The sequence below is a fragment of the Callospermophilus lateralis genome, chromosome 10 (genome assembly GCF_048772815.1).
Source record: "Callospermophilus lateralis isolate mCalLat2 chromosome 10, mCalLat2.hap1, whole genome shotgun sequence".
NCBI lineage: Eukaryota > Metazoa > Chordata > Mammalia > Rodentia > Sciuridae > Callospermophilus > Callospermophilus lateralis.
Window position 1 is genome coordinate 5,683,742 of NC_135314.1, and position 23,468 is coordinate 5,707,209.

The following is a 23,468-nucleotide window of genomic DNA, read 5'->3' on the forward strand; positions in this document are numbered from 1 at the left end:
TGCCTTTGCTATAATAACCTAGTTTTTAAATGCAGTGTCTTGAGGAATTCAGACCTTTTAAAAAATCTATTTATCTAAATTTTTTTTTTTTTTTTTTAGTTGTTGTAGATGGACACAATACCTTTATTTTATTTGTTTTTATTTTTATGTGGTGCCAGAGATTGAACCCAGTGCCTCATTCATGCTAGGCAAGTGCTCTACCACTGAGCCACAACACAGCCTTAAATATAATATTTTATAGAGAAAAAATGTTAATAGATGCCTCAGACTAGATCTTTTCTCTTACAGGTGACAGGTTCCGATCTATAATTGATGATGCTTGGTGGTTTGGAACAGTGTTAAGTCAAGAGCCATATCAACCACAGTATCCTGATAGTCATTTCCAGTGTTACATTGTTAGGTTTGTATACTGATGAAAACCAACCATCTAAATATTTAGTGTGGCAGGTTGTTGTATGACTAATGTATTTCTGGTTAAATATAATTTTGTCCTTTTAATATTTTTTTTAGTTGTCAATGGACTTTAAAAAAAATAATTATTGGTATGTTTTTAAAATCATTTATTCTAATATGTTATACATGATGGCAGAATGCAGTTCATTTCATATTACACATACAAGAGCATAATTTTCAAATCACTGTACAAACAGTATTTTCACAGCACTTGTGTCTTCATACATGCACTTAGAGTAATGGTGTCTAACTCATTCCACCATCATTCCTGTCAGTGGACTTTTATTTATTTACATGCACTGCTGAGAATCACCCAGGGCCTCACACATGCTGGATAAGTGCTCTACCACTGAGCCACAATCCTAGCCCCATTCTTAAGTCTTTATCAATCTGACCTCCAAAATGTCTTGCAGACGGGCACCTTTTATTTTCCAATAAAATTCCTGTTGGTTTAGGTTCTGCTTACTTCCCTGAGACAGTTTCTGTAGCCACTTGATATTTTCTTTTTACCTAATACTGTCAGTTAAATATGTTCAGAAATACATATAATCAATCTTTTTAAAAACATCTTTGATATCAATTGGCTGTGGCATGAAGACTGTTGGGTTGTGGTACCAAGTTTATCCTGTGAATCCTGACTCTGATTTATCCTTTACTTAATTCTGGGTATGGGCCACAGAGGATATCTGGATTTCTTAAACCTGACATACTTTTTTACTCTATTCATAATGTGTCCTTCTAAAAAATTTCATGTTAGTATTTAAAATCTTTTTGATGCAGTGTGGTTAATTTTCATATTTTGTATTCTTTTGGTTACTTTATAACAGTTGTTATTATGTAATCAGTTTGTTTTCATTAAAAGGCTAACCAGAGTTTTGTTGTTTTTTAAACAGGTGGGACAATACTGAAATTGAAAAATTAAGCCCATGGGACATGGAACCAATTCCTGATAATGGTATATATATAAATGAAAACATTTTCATTATCTTTATATCGTTTGCAATTTATCTTGCTGTTGCACATACTAGATAGAGCATGACTATGTTTTTTTGTAAGTATGTTCAAATTATCACTCAAAACCTAGTACTCAGACAATAGAATTAACATATATCTCAATTCTTTTTTTAAAAAAACATTGATAAACCTTTATTTTATTCATTTATTTATATGTGGTGCTGAGAATAGAACCCAGTGCCTTGCACATCTAGACAAGTGCTTTACCACTGAGCCACCACTGCAGCCCCTCTCTCATTCATTCTTGATCTCGGATTCCAGCTTGATTCTTAGTAGCCTGCTATGGCTGCATACACCACCATGTTTTAAACTCTTCGAGATTCTTTCATGTGTCCTCCACTTCCTTTTCTTTATTGTTATTCTGTCAAGTGAAAGATCAGAGTTGATTTCCCTGTGTCTTCTGCTTTCCCTCTACCTTCCTATGGATTGTGTGTTCTTTGTGAAAGCTTGCCCTTCCAGAGTGTGTTGTTCCACAACTGCCACCTTTTGAAGGTGGTATTTATTCTTAGCTCATTTCCTTCAGTAATTTTAATTTCCTTCTTCATTTCTCTTGTACTTTTCATTTGGCTTTATTGAACATTTATGCTGGTGAATTTTTTTCTTTCTTGCTTAATCTTTTGAAAGGGTGCTGTATTTCTCTTACCTAATGTTCACTACTAAGCTTTCTTTTATCATTAGTGTTTACTAAACTTGGGGTGGGGGGGAAATAAAAAGGCTTGTCTTTCCATCCTGGGAGTGGTTGTGCACACCCTTAATCCCAGCAAGTCTGGGGCCAAGGCAAGAGATTGTTGGTTTAACAACCACAAAAAACCAACATTCTTGTCCTTCTGTAACCCATTGCTTGGAGATGCATGAACTCTTTCCTCCATGAGATTCTTGCTGTTTCTGTCCCAGGGCCAACACTTTTCCTTCGTGTTTTTATTCTACTATATCTCCATCAACCTTTGTCCACTTTATTTTGGAAATATGGAGTTTTTTAAATAGTTTTTTCTAATAACTGCACTGTTGAAGATACCAGTGACTTTAGATTTTCTTTTGAGCCTAGTACCTTAAAAATGGTGATTAGTTGAAGACATAATGTGTGAGCATATAGTAGACAAATAAGACCCAGCCTTTTGGGGGCAATACTAGGGATTGAACCCAAGGGCACTTTACCACAGAGCTGCATTGCAGTCCTTTTCATTTTTTAAAAATTTGATATAGGATCTTGCTGAGTTCCTGAGGCTTGCCTCAAACTTGGTGATCCTTTTACCACGGCCTCCCACGTCGGTGGGATTATAGGTAATGTGCTAATGAACCCTACAAACCCAACCTCTTTTGATTTCTTACTCTGCTAAGAACTTCATCTTATCAACTGGCCTAATCTTGCTCTGAGGTTGATGCTTTATTTTACAGATATAATTAAGATGTAATTAAGGCAGAATCTCCTGCTCCACCCCTGTTGGCATCTTCCCTATGACCCCCAAATTGATCTTGGGCCTCACTCGTGCTGGGCAAGCACTCTACCACTGTGCTACATCCCCAGCCCATGGCTCAGTTTTACATAACTTGCCTAAAGTCAAACATCTAGGAAGGGTAAGAACTTGGATTCTTACTCACACTATCTGGCTCTAACTAGTGCTTTTAACTGCTGTTTGTTTGCAGCTGCTTCATTTTTTTTTTTTTAAGCTTGCATTATTAAGGATATTTGTGTGCACAATTTATATAATGCAAACATTTCTCTTTTCAAGTAGTTTTCCATAAATATTAAAATATCAGTACCAGTTTTTCTGCATTTTTAAAATCATTAGATTTTCATATCATTTAAAAGAAAAATAAAACCAAGCTACCATACTGATATTTAGGCAAAAATATTTTTTCAGTAAAAATGTAGAAATATTTTTATTTATATATTACAGTGAATCAATATGAAGTCAAAATTCACTATTACTCATTCCTAAAAATTTTATATATCTTCCTCAGAATAATTGGTTTCTGTGTAAGCTTTAGATGCCTAATGTATGTAGTTTTCTCAGTGTGCTACAGAGTTTAGAGATTCTGCTGGAATATTCCAAAAGTCAAATGCAGAATCTGTCTGAGCAGCATTGTCTCCAATTACTACAACATTGTCACTTCTTAGAATGTATGTCCTAGTACCAGTGTTCTACTCCCTGTGAAGAGCTCAGTGAATACTTATTCATGGCTTTCATCCAAAATCAAATTAATGATCTGATCAAAGCCTTTCAGTGTTCCCACAATCATTCTGCCATCAGAAGTAAAACAGCAATAGTGCAGTTGATGTAGTTCTCCACTGTGGGCGTCATGCTACTTGGGCCAAAGGTTGCCGGCAATGAAGTAGTGCAGTTGACAGAGATAAAGGCTTGGCTGCTTCATTTTAAAGGATATTACAGATCAGTGAAAACACTCCATAACTTCTATAAAAAACTCATGTGTAAATGAGGCCAATAAGCATTTAGAATTGTCAAAAGACATGAGCAGGCAAAAAAACAAGGAGCATATGAACACCTCACATATCAATATTGATATGGAAATGCCTAATAAAATGACAAAGTATCATTTCCATTTATGAGAATTATGGATTATAAATTTATCTGAGATAGGAAGGTTAGAAGTTGGAGGCCATCTGAGCAACTTAGACCCCATGTCAAAATAAAAAGAGCTGGTTGTGTAATTCAGTAGTAAAGCATCCCTGCTTTCAATCTCTAGAATCCCGCCCCCCCCCCCCCAAAGAAGCTTTTCACTTTATTGCATTTTAAAAAACTGTTCATTAAAAAAAAATTCATTCTTATAAAATATTACAAAAATTGGGCAGAAAATTTCTTGATACCTGGATTTCCTATCTTACATAGTCAACATGTACAATGAATTATTGTTCGTCAATAAAAAGAAATACCTTGGTTTTTATAAATACCATTCACCAACAAAGTGGAGCATACCTTCATGGAATAATGGCCAACTCCACAACTAGAACAAGGAAAGTACAAGGTGAGACTTAGAATACCTCCTTGTGTCAGAAAGTAAAGAAATGCTCAAAAATGACAAAACAATGATCAGAAGACACAGGAGCCAATTTGAAGGGGCTCCAAATGGTCAAATATAATAGCATAAAAGAGTGTAGCCGATAAATATTAAGTTATGTTACTTTATGAAAGTTTGAGACATTCTAGTATAAATACATAGAAGGTTTTACTGGAAACCAGGAAATTATCTACTTGGTGCTACCATGTGATCTATAGGGTTTATTTAAATTTTATTATTTTTTTCCTCTGTCTTTTTACATGTTGGATTTAATTGTCATGTCAGTCCCCTTTTATGAGATCCCTTATTTTCCACCATCTTACATGACCTTGATGTCTTTGAAGAGTACTGAGTAATTTTAAGAACATCCCTTAAAAAAAAAAAACAAAACATCCCTTAGTTCAGTTTAGTCTGATTCTGTTTAATGAAATCCAGCTTTTGGATCTTTAGCAAAAGTTTCAGACAAGTGATGGTATCCTTTTTAGTGCATTATTTTGGGAGGCACGTTTTATCTGTTGTATGATTGGATGAGCTATTGGATTTAGGTTATGTCTGTAAGGTTTGTAATTAATGTCTCCTGGGGATATATTTATGTGCTATAAACAAGGTATTCTCATCCTTCATCCACTCCCTAATTTTAGCATCCATTATTGATTCTTGCCTGAAGTAATTATGATGGTCTTTGCCAAGCAGTGATTTTGTTTTCATTATTTCTTTTACATAATAGTAGTTGAAATTCTAAGATACATCTTCTCCTTCCTTATTTGTTTATACTAGTGTATAGGTTTTTTTTTTGTTTTTTTTTAAAATAAGTTTTATTCAGTTGCTGTCCTTTATTTAGTTTGTTACCACACTGTAAAAGTTTTGACCATTGGGTGACCCTTCAAGTTGGCTCCAATGTCTTTTGACCTTTGTTTTTGTCGTTTTTGAGGATTTTTTTATTTTCTGACACAGGTGTTTAAGACTCAAAATGTATTTTCCTTGTTCTAGCTGTGGAGTAGCTATCATTCCATGAAGCTGTGGTTCATTTTATTGGAGAATGGTATTTAGAAGCCAAGATACTACATTTTATTGATATTCAAATATTATTCATTGTATGGACATACCACAATTTTATTTATCCATTCTTCAGCTGAAGAAATCTGGGTTGTTTCTACTTTGGGTTATAAATAAGTTGCTATAAATATCACGAACAAGTTCTTATGACTCCTGGGAATGGCATTACTGAGTCATGTGGCATTTAACCTTTTGATGAACTGCCAAGATGTTTTCCAAAGCAGTTGTGCCATCTTATATTCCCAACAGTAGTATATGTGGTTCCAATTTCTCTACATCCTGGGCAGTCCTTTTTTCCTCCTTTCCTTAAATTCCTTCCATTTCCCTTCCTAATGAGTGTGAGGTATTACTACAATCTTGACTTGTATTTCTTTGATGTCTAAAGATACTGCTATCCTTATATTTGCTTGTTGGTCATTTCTGTTATTCATTACTTTTTTTCAGGTCATGGTTTCTTCTGTTTCTTTTATATAGTGTCTATGGGATTTATTTATTTTTTCCCTACTGTGTTGTCTTTTTACTGTTTATTTTGTATAGTTTCTATTGCTGTATCTTCAAGTTTACAAATGTTTTCTTATTTTATTACCATCCCATATAGTTTGCATGTCATATTATTTTCATCTCTGGAAGTTGGACTTTGGTGATTCTCCCTTCCATACTTTCCAGATACTGTTTTTTCCCTATGAATATGAAAAATATCACAGTGTTCATGTTTATTCTTTATCATGTTTATTTTTGACAGTCCCTGTTGGTTAAAACTTCTCATAATAGATATTTCCTGATTATTTTTTATGCCTTATAATTTTTTAACTTGATCCCAAACATTTTGAATTTACATTGTTGGGTTGAGTGTTTTTGTATTCCTTAAAATATACTTTGTTCTCTGACAGTTTTGTTGAAAAAAATTTTCATGCTTACATTTGTTAGGTGAGATTGGAGCAGTGCTCTACCTGGAACTAATTATTTCCCACTATTGACCTGGCTCTGTCCATGGTTATGTAGTCAGTCCATGGTTCTGAATCCTGAAGTTTTCCAGTCTAGCTTGTGAGAAGCACGTGTGGTTTCTGGCCATTTTGAGCATTTTGAGTACCTTGTCTCATTATTTCTTATTCTTTCATTTGTTTGTTAATTTGTCCCTGTCCCCTCCCCACATTTCCCCTTTATGCATACGCAGGCTGATCACTAGTAAAAGGAACACTTGTCATGGAGCCCTTTGCAGCTCTGTCCTCACCAAGCTTTGTTCTGTGAACTCTCAGTTCTGTCTGTTGGCTACAGATACTCCTCTGGCCCTACCTTCATTCTTGCTCCTTGTACCATGGCCTGGGTTCTTCTCCCTAGGCAAGATGGTGTGTTGTAGGGCTTACCTCCTTTGTTTTATTTTCTGTGATATTCCTGTCCTTTGTCTAATGTTCTTTGTCTTGAAAACCATTGTTTTAATAACTTGGGTTTTTGTTTTGTTTTAGCATGTATGATATATGCAGTCCTTGTTATGTCATTTTTCAGAAACAAACTAAAAACATCGTAGCTAACTCCTGAGCACCTGCTCCATTTGGGGCATTGTGCTGAATAATACTGTGAGGTAGTAACTTTTTGTTATCCCCTTTTAGCAAGTGGGTAAATCAGGACAGAAGTTAAATACTTGACCAGTATCGTGGTTTTTGGGTAGTTTAGATGTGTTTCAAATTCAGATTCTGGCTTTGGTAAATCAGTGTTTTTTGAGCACTTTGTTTCTTGCTCATATAGCCTCTTTAGCTTTCTTTTTGAATAGGTAAAATATTATTTCCTTTTGAATAGATAAAATATTATTCTGGAATAGATTGTAAAATACAAAAATTTTGGCCTAGAGCAGTGGAATATCCTTTCTGTCCTGTTTCTTGGTCCTGCAGAAAATAAAAAACAAATAATTTTTCTTTGTAATAGGAATTATTCATAAATTTTGCATCCCATCATTACACTAGTAAGAAAATATAAAAGTTCTCATAGATCAAAACTTTGAAGTGAAGAATATTAACAAAAAATGAAGCAACTGGTGCTGTACAAAATGTGTTTGTAGGGATTTTAACTGCTGTGTTTCTAGAAGACCTCCTATAACATTCTGCCCACTATGTGGTTTGAAAGCCACTGTCCCAGAGACCCTGCCTGCCGTAGAACAGTGCTCTGAGTAACTCTAGTGATTGCACCCAGTAGAGGGTGCTCCTTGGCTGTGATGGAACCCGTGTTTAGTAAGCTGATTAGAAGTTAAAAAAAAAAAAAAAAACAAAAAACAGCAACACCCTTTCTGCTTCATTTATGTATTCCTTTAAATTAAGGAATTTAGCCATTTGTCATATTGAAATTGTTTTACCTTATTTGCCTTTTAAAAAATTCATTCATTGTTTAACATTTAAGATGAACTTGATGTTTGTTTATACCTTTGTCTTGTTTTTGAAAATCACATTTCGACTAAGTTTTTTTTTTTTTTTTAAGCTTTATTTATTCATTTATTTTTTTAATGTGGTGCTGAGGATCAAACCCAGGGCCTCACACATGCTAGGCATGCACTCTAGCTTGAGCCCCAACCCCAGCCCCTTGACTAAATTTTGAAACTTAATGTTGTCAAATTCATTTTCTGTTTTCAGTGATCTCTAAGTTAGTTTCTCCCTGAAGAAAGACTGAGACTGTGATGGTAGCCCTCTATTTTAAATTTTACTAGGATGGGTAGGTTGTACTTACACAGCTTTCTTGTCTCAATAAGTTTTAAAAAGTTGAACTAGTTTTAAAAATTTTTATGGGTGCATAATAGCTATAAATTTATTTTAATATAATTATAAATGAATGAGTATAATTTGTTCTAGTTATGCCCCCAGTACTTACCCTTTGCACTCGTATTTTTGACTGTGGAAGTAATCTGATTTATGAACTTTGAAAATTGAATTCAATATGGCATGCGTACATTTTTTGGGATGATTTCTAACCCCCACCCCTTTCTCTTTTAAATGGGTTTCATAGTTGATCCACCTGAAGAATTAGGAGCAAGTATTTCAGTCACAGCAGATGAGCTAGAGAAATTGCTGTATAAACCACAAGATGGAGAATGGGGTCAGAAATCGAGAGATGAAGAATGTGCCCGGATTATTAGTGGTATAGATCAACTTTTGAATCTTGGTAAGTTTTTTGTGGGGTGGTAGTTTCCTTTTCAAAATAGTAACCTAACCGAAGTTATGTTCTTAAACCAGTTTCTGTTGTTGTTAAACTTGTTGGTTTGTAGAAAAATATTATTTAGAGGTAATGGACTTCATAATAAAACTCGTCTGCCTTCCCTTACAGATATAGCAGCAGCTTTTGCAGGCCCAGTTGATCTGTGTACATATCCGAAGTACTGCACTGTAATAGCTTATCCAACTGATCTTTACACAATCCGGATGAGACTTGTTAATCGATTTTACAGGTTAGTTGAAAATTACTTTTAAAAAGTCTTTTGGGGCTGGGGATGTGGCTCAAGCGATAATGTGCTCGCCAGGCATGCACGGGGCGCTGGGTTCAATCCTCAGCACCACATAAAAATAAAATAAAGATGTTGTGTCCACCGAAAACTAAAAAATAAATATTAAATCTGTCTCTCTCTCTCTCTCTTTCTCTCTCTTTTCATCTCTCCCTATCCCCCCCTACCCCCCATCTCTCCCCCTCCCCTCCCCCCTCCCCCCTCTTTAAAAAAAAAGAAGGTCTTTGGCCACAGTGAGGTTAAGATAAAAGATAGTGGATAGTGACGGTGACTTTGGTTAGTTTTGGGAGCTGATTAACATGATTTTGTTTCATTTTGTTTCATTCTCCTCTTTGACCAAGAGATTGCCTTTGGACAGCTGTGGCTAGAGCCAGGCATTAGATGAAACACCATGTTTCCTTCAATCATCAGTTGTGTTTTTATTAGAAATAGTTAAGTAGCTAGATATTGTATATTTAAATTCCTGCTTGACTGCTTCATTTAAAAATGTGGTCATTAGACTTTGATCTTTGAAGCATTTGTCTTTGACTTGTAGAACATGATAATTGTAAGATTTTGTCTTTATAATGATTTTTATAGCAATTGATGGTATTTTATTTTTTTATGATTCAAAAAAACTTCTTTTGAGAAATTATACCATTGCACAAAAGTCATCTTGAGCCCACTGTATGTGTGTGTGTGTGTGTGTGTGTGTGTGTGTATGTATGTATGTATTTCTGTAGTCATATACTGGAATGTGGTTTCAGACGAGTCAGAAACCACTTCAGCCAGTTTATAGTGAAACCAAGGCTGTCAGTGTTCTTTAACACATTTTCTGCATTGACTTTTAACAGCTTCAAAAGGTAACTAGGCATTGTGAAAAGAGGTTGCTGTGCTGGTTTTCTGTCTGTGATTAAATGGTCTGTTAGGATTTTGGTCCTTAAATTACTTTCAATATATTGTCCAATATAATTCCTTATGACAGCGATCAAATTGGTAATATTAGGAGGTTATTCATTATAAATTTTCATTTAATGATTTCATTAATATGCCATATTAATTTAATATGCTAATTTTTAAAAACTGGATTTTTGTCTTCATTTTCTAAGCCCTAAATTGACTATTTTATTTTGAAGGAGGCTATCTGCATTAATTTGGGAAGTCCGATATATAGAACATAATGCCAGAACATTTAATGAACCTGAAAGTGTGATTGCAAGATCAGCTAAGAAGATAACTGACCAACTTTTAAAATTTATTAAGTAAGTGATCTCATATGTTGTGTAAAAGTAACTGCAGGGTATGATCTTGTAACCATCTCGTTTTTAACTTTTTGAAGGTCTGAAATATTCTTCTCTAGTGTTTTGTTTTAGATGACATTTCTTCATATATTCATTATAATTTCAGTAAAGGAACAAGAAATGGAACAGTTTGTTTTTTTACTTTTTATATCGCAGAGATACCATATACCCTTCATCTAGTATGTCTTTGTTAACATTTTACTCAATTATGGCATGCTTATAAAATATTAAAATTAACCATGGTACAAATAGTATTGATAAAATGTAGAATTTACTTGGATTTTACTTATTTTTACACCAAAATTCTTGTTAATTTTTCACTAGCCAACTTGGACTCCCCATTACATTGTGTTTTCTTACTTTTCTGCCTGCTCCTCAGTCTCCCCTTTTCTCTCGTGATCTCATCATTTTTATAAATGTTCATTACTTACTTTAATACTTATACTTAATTTTTTTTAATGATAAGTTTGGATTATGTCCTGTGAAAGTATTTGTACATATGTGAATATTCCATACATTTTATTCCACTGGGAAGTCAGTTTGGAATGAAAGAATGAAAAGTGAAATAGACATTGAGACTCGGGTTCTAATGTTTTCCTGTGCATTCTTTCATACATTGGACAAACAAGTCAGCTTCATTGTTCTTATGATTTAAATCATAAATTATAATTCTTCATGTAGCTATGACAATACTTTCTAAGAATCAGATATTGGAGAAAATAATTTATAGACAGTGTCATCATTTTCAACATCTAGCTAAATGCTAGAGGATAATGGACTGCTTTCAGTTTACTTTGGTTAATTGTGTCCTGAGTCTTGGGTACCCAGACTCATGTAACTCTTCTCAGGATCACCTTTACTGCTTAAGGAAAATCACATACCCATTTTTATCATCTTTATACCTAGACCTAACCATACTTTAACTCCCCCCGCCCAAGCTATGATATTGTTTTATTTTCTACTTCCTTTTTCCTTAGCTTTGATCTCAAATCACCTATATGTATTCCTATACTGTATGAATATCTTTAGTGCTGATACTTAGAAAAACTCATCTATGCAGTCAGCCAAGTGAGGCCATGCATATGTTTTTTCTGGATTACCAGCTTAATTTATGGAAATTATTAATTTAAATGGAAAAAAGAGAAACAGTTCTAAATTAGGATTTAAAGATGGCCAGTTTTTTCCCCACAGAGGATTGGGTCAATTATTATTGTTGAAATTAGGTATAAATAGGTTGGGGACCTGTTTTTATTTTAATGTATAGTGTGAAACTAGATTTGCATACTATTAATGTGAATTTCTTTTCTTTTTTTTTTTTTTTTTTAAAGGAATCAAGACTGTACAAACATCTCAGAACTATCTAACACATCTGAAAATGATGAGCAAAATGCTGAGGATTTGGTATGAAGTGTGTTAATTTTACAATTGCTTTTATTAGTTTCAAATGATAATTTAAAAATGAGGGAAGTAGAAGATGTTGGTAACCTAATATTGATTTTTTTCTTGTATTTCAATAAACTATGAATATAGGACATTTGATTAAAAATTTTTAAACTTTCATCTAGAGGATTAGTTGATGTAATTTTGTTAGCCAATGAGTGATGAGTCAAAATATTTCCCTTTCCAAATTTTAGCTAGTTAAAGGTATATTGTCAAAAATACCTTGGGGGCTAGGGATATAGCTCAGTTGGTAGAGTGCTTGCCTTGCATGCACAGGGTCATTTGTCCAATCCCCAGCACCACCAAAAAACCAACCAACCAAACAAACAAACAAAAAACCTTGAAAGTCTTTTTGTTGTTGTTGTTTTTATAAGACCATTATCTGAGCATTGAGTTTAATCATAATTAAAAACCAATGGCCTGCTCAAGAGTGCCTGTATATCCTTTGCCCAAAGTGGTAGGAAATAGCAACAAATAGCAACAGTGGGTGTACTTTCTCTTCATAATATATTTCAGTTTTGGAATGGAGTTGCAGAAAGGATGTTCTTTAAAGCTATTATAATGTTGATTTTACACAAACTCTTATTATGGTTTACTGTAACATAATAAAAACGAATGTACTAATAAGAGATTTAGGGAATAAGAAAACTCATGAAACACAAAATGCAGGAACTATAGGAAGCTATGTGTTTCTGGGTAGAGTTAAAAATGCAAAGGTGAAGCTGCTTTGTGCATTTGTTGGTTAGGAAATGCAATAAAGTGACTTTTTACTGCAGTGTTTGTATATTTTTAATTAGAATCAAAAACACTTAGGGTGCTCTGATTTTGTTTCTAGGATGATAGTGATCTTCCTAAAACATCTTCTGGACGAAGGAGAGTAAGTTACTCTTTGTGATTGACTTTTGTGGTGTTCTTTGTTTAAAATCGAATCTTTGCCTTCAGATTTTAGGTTTTGTCTTTCAAAAGTTGTATTGATCAGAAATTGAATATTTTTGAGAAATGAGAAATCACTAAACATTGGTTAGTTAGGAAATGTTTAGTGTGAGAGTTGTCATTTGAGCTGTGTTCTCAGAGTGGGATGAGGACAATCAGAAGCATGGTGGATACCAGAGTAAAGACAGAAACTGGGAAATGTGCACATTCATGGGCATGCTTACATAGAGGTGGAATGCGGGCATGAGTAAGGTGACCGGATGCATTAGGTTAGGAGCAGATAAGGGCTATACTGAAACCCAAGGATTTTATTTAAATTTAAAGCAAGGAAGTGATTGCATAGCCCAAACGGTTGAGTAGAATTTGAAGGTTAAGAAGATAGGTATTAAAGGAGATGAGTTAGTTCATTTTGAGAATGTAGCATGAAGCATGGGAACCTAGATGGTTCTTGGAATGGAAAAAGGAAGATGATGAGGCCTTTAATTTTTTTTTTTTTTTAAATAATTGTAGATGGACAGCATGCCTTTATTTGTTTACTTTTTTATGCAGTGCTAAGGATGGAACCCAGTGCCTCATACATGCTAGGTGCAAGTGCTCTGCCACTGAGCCATAGCCCCAGCCTGGATGATGAGGCCTTTTAAGGAAAAAATTCACCAGGATTTGGTGACTGAATCATTTTTTAAACTTAAGCATTTGTGGCAGGTACAGTTCTACATGTCTATCATATCAGCTACTGGGAGGCTGAGCCAGTAGGCTTGTGAGTTTGAGCCCAGCGTGAACAACTTGGTGAGACCCAGTCTCAAAATAAAATGAAGTTTAGTCAGGTGTGAGGCCCTGAGTTTAATCTCTAGCAACACACACACAATCTTAATTTCTTGGGAAGGAGAGATTAAGGAAATGGAAAAGAAGGTATGAAAATAAGTTTAGGAAATTAGGTGAGTATAATTGGATGTCAATATAGCTCTTAAATTCTGCTGTGACAGGTTAATTAAAATAAGTCATTCATAAAAAATGATTAAAACATCCTAACCTTATCATTTTAAATTTTAAGTGCTCCTTAAATTGAAGTTTCTTTAAGTCAAATGTTACTTTGTTTTACAGTATGCTTGTTCCAAATAATTTTGAGAAGTGAGACCTGTCAGTCTCATCTAATTTGTCATTTTCATATAGTTTAATTTCTAAGTAGACTCCCAAACGTTTAGTAGCTAGTACTTATTTTGTACTTTTTATTTACAAAATTTTATTATTTCCATTATTGAAGATTTAACCTGGGGGCACTCTGCCACTGAGCTACATCCTCAGTTTTTTGTGTTTTTTTTTTTTTTTTTTTTTTTTTTTTTAATTTTGAGATAGGGCTTTGTTAAATTGCTGAGGCTAGCCTTGAACTTGGAATCTTCTTGCCTGAGACTCCTAGGTCTCTGGGATTGCAGGTGTGCAGTGCACTTCTGCACCTGTTTTAAGGCAGCCAGAGTTCTTATGATGCAATATAGAAAATAATAAACAGCACAATTGGATTTTTATCAGTCATGTCATAGTGTAATGATTATTTTCCTAAGAAAATTTAGTATTATAAATGTATTTTTAGGTCCATGGTTGGAAAGTAAGGAGCAACACAGCTACCAGTTATGTAGAAAGCAACTGGAAGAAACAGTGTAAGGAACTGGTGAACTTAATTTTTCAGTGTGAAGATTCTGAACCATTTAGACAACCTGTTGATTTGGTTGAGTATCCAGTAAGTTTCCATTGTTTGAATGTTTGGGTTTTTCTTGTTTTGGGAAAGAGGGGGTTTGAATAGGGTATTTAATTAAACCTTAAAGAGTATGAGGTCTAGGCTTTATGTTAACATTTTCTCTTACCATTAGCTGTAGAGGTACTCTTGTTTCTCATTTAAGGATTTAGACTTAGTTATCCAGTATTACATAGTAATAAGAGATCCCTATGTGCTTATCTATTATGTTTATCTATTATCTAAGCAGGCACAGAAGCCCGAGGAAAACTTAGATAAAATTTTACTCTATACACATAGGAAAGATGACCTAAAAACAAACAAACAAATAAATAAATAAAAGATCACAACAACAGATTTATTGTAGAAAGGTTGGAAATTATAGAAATATTAAAGTAGGACATGAAACCATCCCATGTCCTACTACGAAAATAATCTATATTTTGATCTATTTGTACCTTGTCTTTGTGTCTGGACCTTTTTTAAACAGTCATGAATTCTGAAGATGCTTCTACCCCCCAGCTCCCATCATTTTGAATATTCCTGAGATCTGATAAAGTGCATCTGTGAACTAACTATTTTTAAAACCTAGGACTACCGAGATATTATAGATACTCCGATGGATTTTGGAACTGTAAGGGAAACCCTGGAAGCCGGAAATTATGACAGCCCTTTGGAATTTTGCAAAGACATCCGATTGATATTTAGCAATGCAAAAGCATATACACCAAACAAAAGATCAAAGGTAAATTTTAAAATGGTTTATTAAAAAATCATTAATGGTCTGTGTTTTCCCACTCATTGGGTAGAGGTTGTAATATTACAAGTAAGTGAATATAAGACTACTCTGAAGAGCAGAGTTGTGCTGCTGCCCAAAGAGCTTCAGTTCTTTTCCTTTTAACAATTGATATTTGTCATAATCTCTTAAAGTTTACTGAATAAATGAAGATTGGTGAGAATTAAGTACCAGTAGAAAATGAAAAAATTAGATTGTAGAATGATTCTGTTTTATTGCTCTTAATAATCTTCTAGTCTTTGTCAACACTACTAGTCTATTAAAAGTTTATAAAAATTCTCTGAATTAACTACTGCATTTCATCACGTAATTGCTGCCACTGCATTAAAGTGTATTCATGAGTGTTCCATGCAGCCTAATCTTTCAGCAGAAACCATTCAATCATAAATGATTTTCAAGTAATACTGGCATAGTTTTTTTTTTTTTTAAGGTTCATATAAAGGTTGTATCTTACTTTTTTTTGTGAAAAAATTTGGCATGAATGTCTTAAAGACTTGTAGCATGTGTCTAAACTTTATTCCTTTTGTGGCCAAATAAAACTTCGGTGTATGGGGATAACACATCTTATTCTTTCATCTGCTAATGGGCAGTTGGGCTGATTTTACTTTTTGGCCACTTTGAATAATGCTGCGACAAATATCTGTCTTGAGTACCTGCTTTCAGTTCACTTGGGTGTATATGTAAGAGTAGCCTTGATAGGTCACGGGATGATTCTGTGACCTGTCAGTAACCACTAGGCTGTTTCCTATAATGGCTTCACCATTTTTCTGTTCCCACCAAGAATGAGAGCATGCTAATTTCTCTAAATTCTTACCAGTGCCTGCTATTTAGGGAGTTTGTTTTATTTTAAATAGCCATACTTCATCTTATGTATGAAGTATAATCTGACTGTAGCTTTGATTCTCTTATGATTTATTATGTTAAAAATTGCATCCAGGACTTGTTTTATAAGGAATAAGTTGGAGATGCAGAATGATTTTCATTTCATTTCACAAATCCCTAGAAACATACCATGCAGGTCCTGGAGGGAAGATCAGGAGGCAGAGGAGAGTCCTTGCTGAGGAGGCAGGGTAGGGCACATCAAGCAGTCTTGGAATGGCTAGTTGTAATTAGGATTTCAGCATGATTTGGGACCTTAGAGATGTTCTCTAATTTTTTGATAACACATTTTGAGGTGCTTTAAAACATGGGTCTTTTTTTTTTTTTAATTTTTTTTTTGCAGTTGTAGATGGACAAAATGCCTTTATTTATTTATTTATTTATTTATTTATTTTGCCTTTGTTTATTTTTATGTGGTGGTAAGGATTGAAGCCAGTGCTTCTCACATGCTAGGCAAGTGCTTTACCACTGAACTATAGCCCCAGCCAGATATATTGACTTCTTATGTAAAAGTTTGATTGAGGAGATGGGTGGGGGTGTGACGCCTCTATTATGCATCAAAAAATATACTTGCAGAGGGATCATTTGCTATCTCTATAGTTAGCTGGCTCTGGGAGGCAGGTAGAATCATCCTAAAAACCAGAGAATTAACAATACAAAACATGAGAAAATGTAGTTAGTAAGCTAATAGTGTTCAGTATCTGTTCTTGTGCTTATTGGCTTATTGCCTGTTTATGTATCATCATCTGAGAACTGTCTATTTCAGGTCTTGTTCATGTTCAAATTGGATCTCCTTTTGATGAGAGAGAGATGATTTCCAAATATTTTCTCCCATTTTGTAGGTTGTCTTTTCACTTAGTTTGATAATGTCTTTTGATTCACAAAAACTTTCAATTTTGGTGAAGTAAAGTTGTTGGTTTTTTTTTTTTTTTAATTTTCTAAATGCTTTTTTGCTTTCATATCTTAAGAAACCACTGCTAAATCTTGTCTGGTGTGCTCTTATAGTTAGTTGCTTGATTTAAAACTTTCTCCGGCTGGGGTTGTGGCTCAGTGATAGAGTGCTCACCTCGGGTGCTGGGCTCAATCCTCAGCACCACATAAAAACAACTAAAGTGTTTTGTGTCCAACTACAACTAAAAAACAAAACAAAACAGAACAACTTTCTCATTATCTGAGAAGTATACATTTGATGTTTCCTGTTTCTTTTGGATGTCATGGAACAGCAGGTGGAAACATACGCCATTATCTATAATTAGTGATATTATAAATAGCTTTAATAATAATTAAAGAAAAAATATTTTAAAAATACTTTATAATTCTAGTTTTGCTTTCATATCCTTGCAGATTTATAGTATGACCTTGAGGTTGTCGGCCTTATTTGAAGAAAAAATGAAGAAAATCTCTTCTGATTTTAAAATTGGTCAAAAGTTCAATGAAAAACTTCGACGAAGCCAGAGGTTCAAGCAAAGGCAAAATTCTAATGGTGTCATTCAAGCTAACAAGAGTATCAGGTGAATTAGTTATGAGAAGCTTTAAAAAAAAATTGTTTATTGGTACCAGGGATTGAACCTAGGGGTGCTTAACCACAGGGATTCATCCCCAGCACTCACCCCGCCCCCTGTTTAAAAAAAAAAAGATTGTTATTTTAGGCGTATGTTGCTATGCCTGGTTGCAATTTATTTTTAATTTAGAGTTGTGAATTTCTCTGACTTAACTATGCTAAAAGAATTAATTTTTTAGAGTACTATATATTCAGAAAGGACTAGTCAAAAATTTTTATACTTGAAAGCATGTCTGTGAATATACAGTTGTCACACTGATGTGTAATTGTGTGCATTTTTAAGCATTTAATGAAAATGTCATTTAAAAAAATCTTCTCAAAGATAGTGTATGGTTGTCTTTTGCATGAGACAAAAGACAAAGTGACTGTTAAGTCAAAAGACAAAGATAAAGTGACTGTTACTGCCTTTGAACATTAGATTATATAAGGGAAAATATTTACTGGACATTGCACCTCGTTATTAGGGAGAATTAATTGTAAAGGAATGAAATGGGGGTCATATTCTTTTTGTCAGTAATTTTATATTTGGTGTTCTTGGACTATAGTGCCTGCATTAATTCAGATTTCAGGTACTTTAAGCTACTGCAGTATGAAAATTGAGTTGTGCAGTGTTTAGTTTGCTTCCCTGCATTTTTTGAATGCAGTATACCCTTGATGGGATTTCTTTGTGATTGGTTTGAGGAATCACTGTAATTCTCAATTCAGAATGATCCTATTTCAAAATAATATTGCTTTTAATCCCAGTACCTATAGAATCTTTGCTCTAGTACAGCACTCATCCAACCCTCTTCCCTCCATTGTGCTATTATGGTCATACAGATTACAATTTTTTATCATGTTTATGCAGTTTTCTTTTAAGAATAAAATATCATTTATATTGCTTTTGTAGTAATCCATGTCATTACCCTTCCCACATATGAAAGTATAGATTGATGTCTGGCAGTGTCTCAATTTCACCTTCATTATTGAAGAAAAGTTTTGGTGCATATAGAATTTTTGACATTCTACTGTAAGCATGTTAAAAGTTTCATTTCACTGCCTGATGGCCTCTGTTGTTTCTGAAAAACAAGTCAGCTAGTAATCCTACTGAGGTTTTCTCTTCCTGTATATATTGAAATGTTTTTCTCTTCTCACTTTCTGTTGTTTTTTTTTTTTTTTTTTTTTTGCTTTAGCATTTTTTTGGTATGATAGAATATATTTTGACATATTATGTCAGTATTATCTCTTATCTTTTTTTAAAATTATTTTTTTAGTTGTAGATGGACACAATATCTTTATTTATTTTTATGTGACGCTGAGTTTTGAACCTAGTGCCTCAGGCATGCAAGGAGTGATCTACCACTGAGTTACAACCCTGGTCCCTCTTTGTCCTTATCTTTAAACTGATCATGATATGTATAGGTTTGGATTTCTTTGAGTTTGTTGTACTTGGAATTTGTCTAGCTTTGTGGGTGTATGTTGTTTTTAATTTAATTGAGGGTTTTCCAGCCAGTATTTCTTTTCCGTACTGCAGATTGAACCCAGATGTCCTTTCTCACTGAGCTATGTCCCCAACCCTTTTAAATTTATTTTGAGACAGGGTCTCACTAAGTTGCTTAGGTTATCTTCAAACTCGTGATCCTCCTGCCTTAGCTTCCTGAGTTGCTGGGATTACAGGTGTGTGCCACAGCGCCAGGCTCTGATCAGTATTTCTTTAAGTATATTTTTCTGCCTGTTTCTTTTTGCTCCCTTGGTAGTCCCATTACAAATATGCTGGTATCCTGCATGTCTCCAAGGCTCTCTTCATTTTTCTTCTTCTTTTTTCTCTGTTCTTCAGACTGGATAATCTGTAATTATGTGTCTTCAAGGGCACTGATAGCTTCTGCTAGCTCAAATCTGAATATTTATTTCATTTATTTATTGCACTTTTCAACTCGGGGATTTCCATTTAGTTTGTTTTTATAATGTTGTTTCTTCTTTATTCTGTATTTGATTAATCATTGTTACAATTTACTTCTGTAAACATGATTTCCTTTAGTCCTTTGAATATTTTAATAGTAATTGACTTAAATATTAGTATTTGTTAAACTAAGCGATATCTAGGTTGTCTCAGGGTTATTTTCTATTGAATGCTTCCCTTGTGAATGGGCTGTCCTTTCCTGTTTCTTTGAATATCTCATAATTTTTTGTTAAACTGGGCATATCAACTGAGGTTTTTGTTAAACTGGGCATATCAAGTGAGGCAGTTCTGGAAAACTGTTTCTACTGTCGCTGACAGATTATAGTGATAATAGTTCTGTGGTTTTGTTCAGTGACTTGCCTGGACTCATCCTGGAGAGTCTGTCCTCCCTGCAGGGCACAGCCACTGAAGTGGTTGCCTGCCCTGCTGTCCCCACTGTTTTGAGATTTTTGTTTTCATTTTTTGAGTTTGTCTTCCTAGGGTCAGTGATCTTAGCTTAGTGGTCAGAAAATTTTCCATATATATTCTGAGGTCTGTGTGCTTAGTGAGAGGGAAACCTCACAGGTCAGCCAAGGTGGCCTGGCTTTCACTTTCTGTTTGTTTTTTCAGACAAGAATTTCAAGAGCAGCCAACATGAGTAAATAAACTGGGGTTATTGGATATGTGTATTCTTCCAGGTCCTATTGGGGAATGAGGGAGCTTTTTAAAGACTCTTCTGCATCTGATTCCCTAGATCTTCCTTTTATTTTTACTTTTCTGTAGTGCTGGGGAGGGAACCCAGGGCCTCTTATGCTGGCAAGCAGCTGTTCTTAGATCTCCCCTTTGTATGTGGCTGAATTCTTGCTGGCTTCTACATTGTCACAGCCTAAGGCAGAGTGCTATTGTCCCTGCGGTATTGTCCTTAGTCCTGAGTGTTTTTAGTGTCCTCAGGTGTATGGCTGTTTTGTAGAGACACCAGATCAGACCAGTGCCTTTCTCACTGGTCCTCATAGCCATCATCCCCAGAGAATTGGGGTATGTTTGTCTTTTTGTCTGGGAGCAGCCCCAAGTTGGTGCTGCAGATCCCCATGCTCTCATCTAAATTCAGGATTTTTTGTGAGCATGTGCTTTATTTTATGCCTTCACTTAATTTCCTGAGCCTGAAATGGTTGATAGTTCAGCCATTTATGAAATTTTATTTTTGTGAGAATTTTTAAATATTTTTGACTTAATATTACACACAAACCACATTAAAATGCCTTTCCATAAGGAAATACAGCATTTAAATACAGGGAAGTCTAATTAAATTGGCATGGTAACATAACAAAATTATAAAGTAGACCCTGCTTCCTTCAGCCATTGCCTTTAATAGGTTAATAAACACACATTGAAACACATGTGAACCTTGCTTGGTTTTTGAGATAGTGAAGGTATGTCCCACAAAACATATTCATATAATGTTACATAAACCTAATTATAAAATCAGTTTTGAGATGACATTCACCATCTTTGTGGAATATTGACCATTACTAATGAAGTCCAATTATAAATTTTAAAAAGGGGAAAAACATTTATAGAACTTAATGAACTGGGATTATAACCAAAATATTATTTTAACTATGTCAGTTTTACTTAAGGCACGACTGTCCACAGAAATATTCTGTCTTTCATGATCTGATTTCTGATGTATCACATCAATTAAATGGTGCATACAAAAAAGCTATGAGATTTATGAAAGGTAATAAATAAGGCAATGGCCATTACTCATTAGTAGCTGTTTTGAGGTATGCTATGAAGTTTGCCCTTTCCCACTTCTTAATGCCATTGAAGATCATTTTTGCTTCAGGGATGAACTTTTTGGGATTCTCCAAATACTCTATCAGTGTATCCTCTCACCATGTGCTGCCTTTGTTTTGTTGGCATCTGTGTAAGAGAATCCAGCAGCCTTGACCTGTCTTCCACCCAGATAATCCACGGAGATTTGGCCAGTCTTGTGCTTGCCTCCCTTTTCCACAGTGTGGCACTGAGCACACGTTGGAACAAGACTCTTATTGTTTTTCTCCACATTACCCATTTAAAAAAAAAAATCTTTATTTTTATTTATTTACTTTTATGTGGTACTGAGGATCAAACCCAGGTCTTCATGCATGAGAGGTAAGCCCTCTACCACTGAGCCACAACCCCACCCCCTCATTACCCATTTTTAATTCATTCTTTTTTTTCACTATGCAATGAAGGTTCATGTTCAGAAGTTAGATATCCCACTCTCAGCCATTTTATTTTTAGTTTTTGAGTGAGAGGATTTGGTGACATAATCTGTGACCCTCCATGCTTCAAATTACAGAACACATACACTAGGTAATGACTAGGTAAATGACTCAGTTCTTGTTCAGCTGCTTTGCAACTTGTAATTCATAACACACATTCTATCTGGAGTACCATGTGAATCTTCATTCATCTGTTTTTTTTTTTTTAATTTAAACTTTTCATTTTGAAATAATTACAGAATTATAGAGAAATTGCATGAATAATTCAAAGAGATTCTATATATTCCTAGACTCACCAGTTCACATTATGCCACATTTGCTTTATTTTTGGTTTAATACAGTTGTGCTTTGCTTGACTATAGGATCCATTCTGAGAAACGCATCATCGGATGATTTTTGTCATTTTACAGTGTGCTTACACAGACTAAGATGGTCGTGACAGCGTTTAGGTAATACGGGATCACCATTGTGTATGTGACCCATCGTGGACTAGAATGTCATTGTGCAGTGCTGTATTTTCTCTATTATGTATGTGTATTTTTTCTTTTGAATCATTAAAAAATATACTTTTTAACATATTCCTTTACCTGTTAGTACTTTGTATTTGCTAAGAATTACATTTAAAATACTTCATCTTCCTACAGTTGACTCAATAATGTCATTAGGGCAGTCACCCCACAATCCCATTCCACTCCAAGAGCATGCATCACATTTAGGTGCTGTATGTGTTTGGTGTATTTTAGTCTGGATTATTGTTTTCAGTCATTTCTTTATTTTCTTGATAGGTATTTGTGAAGAGTCATCCATTTATAAAGTGAATCTCAATTTGGATTTGATTGTTTTGTACATATTTTTAATATTTTTGTTTTCATTGAAAAAGCCTTTTCTGATTTTTCTATACTAAAGAAAGGTTCAGAAGGACGTAAGATCAAAAGGGGAAAGCACACTTTTATTCTTGGAGGCATTACTGCTTTGTCTTAGATTTTTTGTTAAGTTTTAGTTGGGGCCTGGTGATACAGCTCAGTTGGTAGAGTGCTTGCCTTGCACGCACAAGGCCCTGGGTTCAATCTCCAGCACACACACACACACACACTCTCTCTCTCTCTCTCTCAAAAAAAAAAAAAAAAAAAATGGGCATGATGATATTGTAATTCTAGTGACTTTGGGAAACTGAGGCAATAGAATTGCAAGTTTGAGGCCAGCCTCAGCAATTTAGCAAGGCCTCAGCAACTTGGCAAGATTGCTCTTAAATAAAAAGTAAGAGCGCTGTGCACAGCTCAGTAGTTAACACCACTGTGTTCAATCCTCAATTCCAAACAAACAAAACATAGGCTTATAATGTCTTTATTATCATATAAATAGTGCTTTAAAGAATTGTGAGGGCTGGAGTTGTGACTCAGTGATAGAGCACTTGCCCAGCATTTGTGAGGCACTGGGTTCGATTCTCAACACTGCACACAAATAAATGAACAAATAAAGGTCTAACAACATCTAAAAAAGTTAAAATGATTATCTACAAGTTCACCTATTTAGATTTTCCCTTAGAAGATTGTTTTATTTTAAAGAAAATAAGACTATCTGAACATGAATATTACTCAGTTTTGTAACTTGTCTTAAACTTTACTCTTCCTCATGATTCATGGCCT

General features: G+C 34.5%; 1 protein-coding gene, 1 long non-coding RNA gene and 1 pseudogene across 4 annotated transcripts in view; 1 reads left to right on the forward strand and 2 right to left on the reverse strand.

The window, feature by feature from the left end:
* Window positions 1–23,468, forward strand: part of Brwd1 (bromodomain and WD repeat domain containing 1) — a 120,724-nt gene that overhangs the window by 78,087 nt on the left and 19,169 nt on the right. For 2 of the 3 annotated variants that reach the window (XM_076868094.2, XM_076868093.2), the window contains exons 27-36: window positions 289–400; window positions 1,347–1,408; window positions 8,530–8,685; window positions 8,848–8,968; window positions 10,138–10,263; window positions 11,631–11,703; window positions 12,578–12,619; window positions 14,261–14,407; window positions 14,994–15,146; window positions 17,421–17,587. In XM_076868094.2, the coding sequence (XP_076724209.2) occupies window positions 289–400; window positions 1,347–1,408; window positions 8,530–8,685; window positions 8,848–8,968; window positions 10,138–10,263; window positions 11,631–11,703; window positions 12,578–12,619; window positions 14,261–14,407; window positions 14,994–15,146; window positions 17,421–17,587 (1,159 nt within the window). The remainder of the gene's footprint in view (window positions 1–288; window positions 401–1,346; window positions 1,409–8,529; window positions 8,686–8,847; window positions 8,969–10,137; window positions 10,264–11,630; window positions 11,704–12,577; window positions 12,620–14,260; window positions 14,408–14,993; window positions 15,147–17,420; window positions 17,588–23,468) is intronic. The other variant, XM_076868092.2, reaches the window with a different exon arrangement.
* LOC143408397 (uncharacterized) overlaps window positions 1–23,468 on the reverse strand; it is a 51,134-nt gene that overhangs the window by 8,032 nt on the left and 19,634 nt on the right. The gene's annotated exons all lie outside the window — the stretch shown is intronic.
* LOC143408018 (U6 snRNA-associated Sm-like protein LSm8 pseudogene) lies at window positions 3,479–3,770 on the reverse strand (annotated as a pseudogene).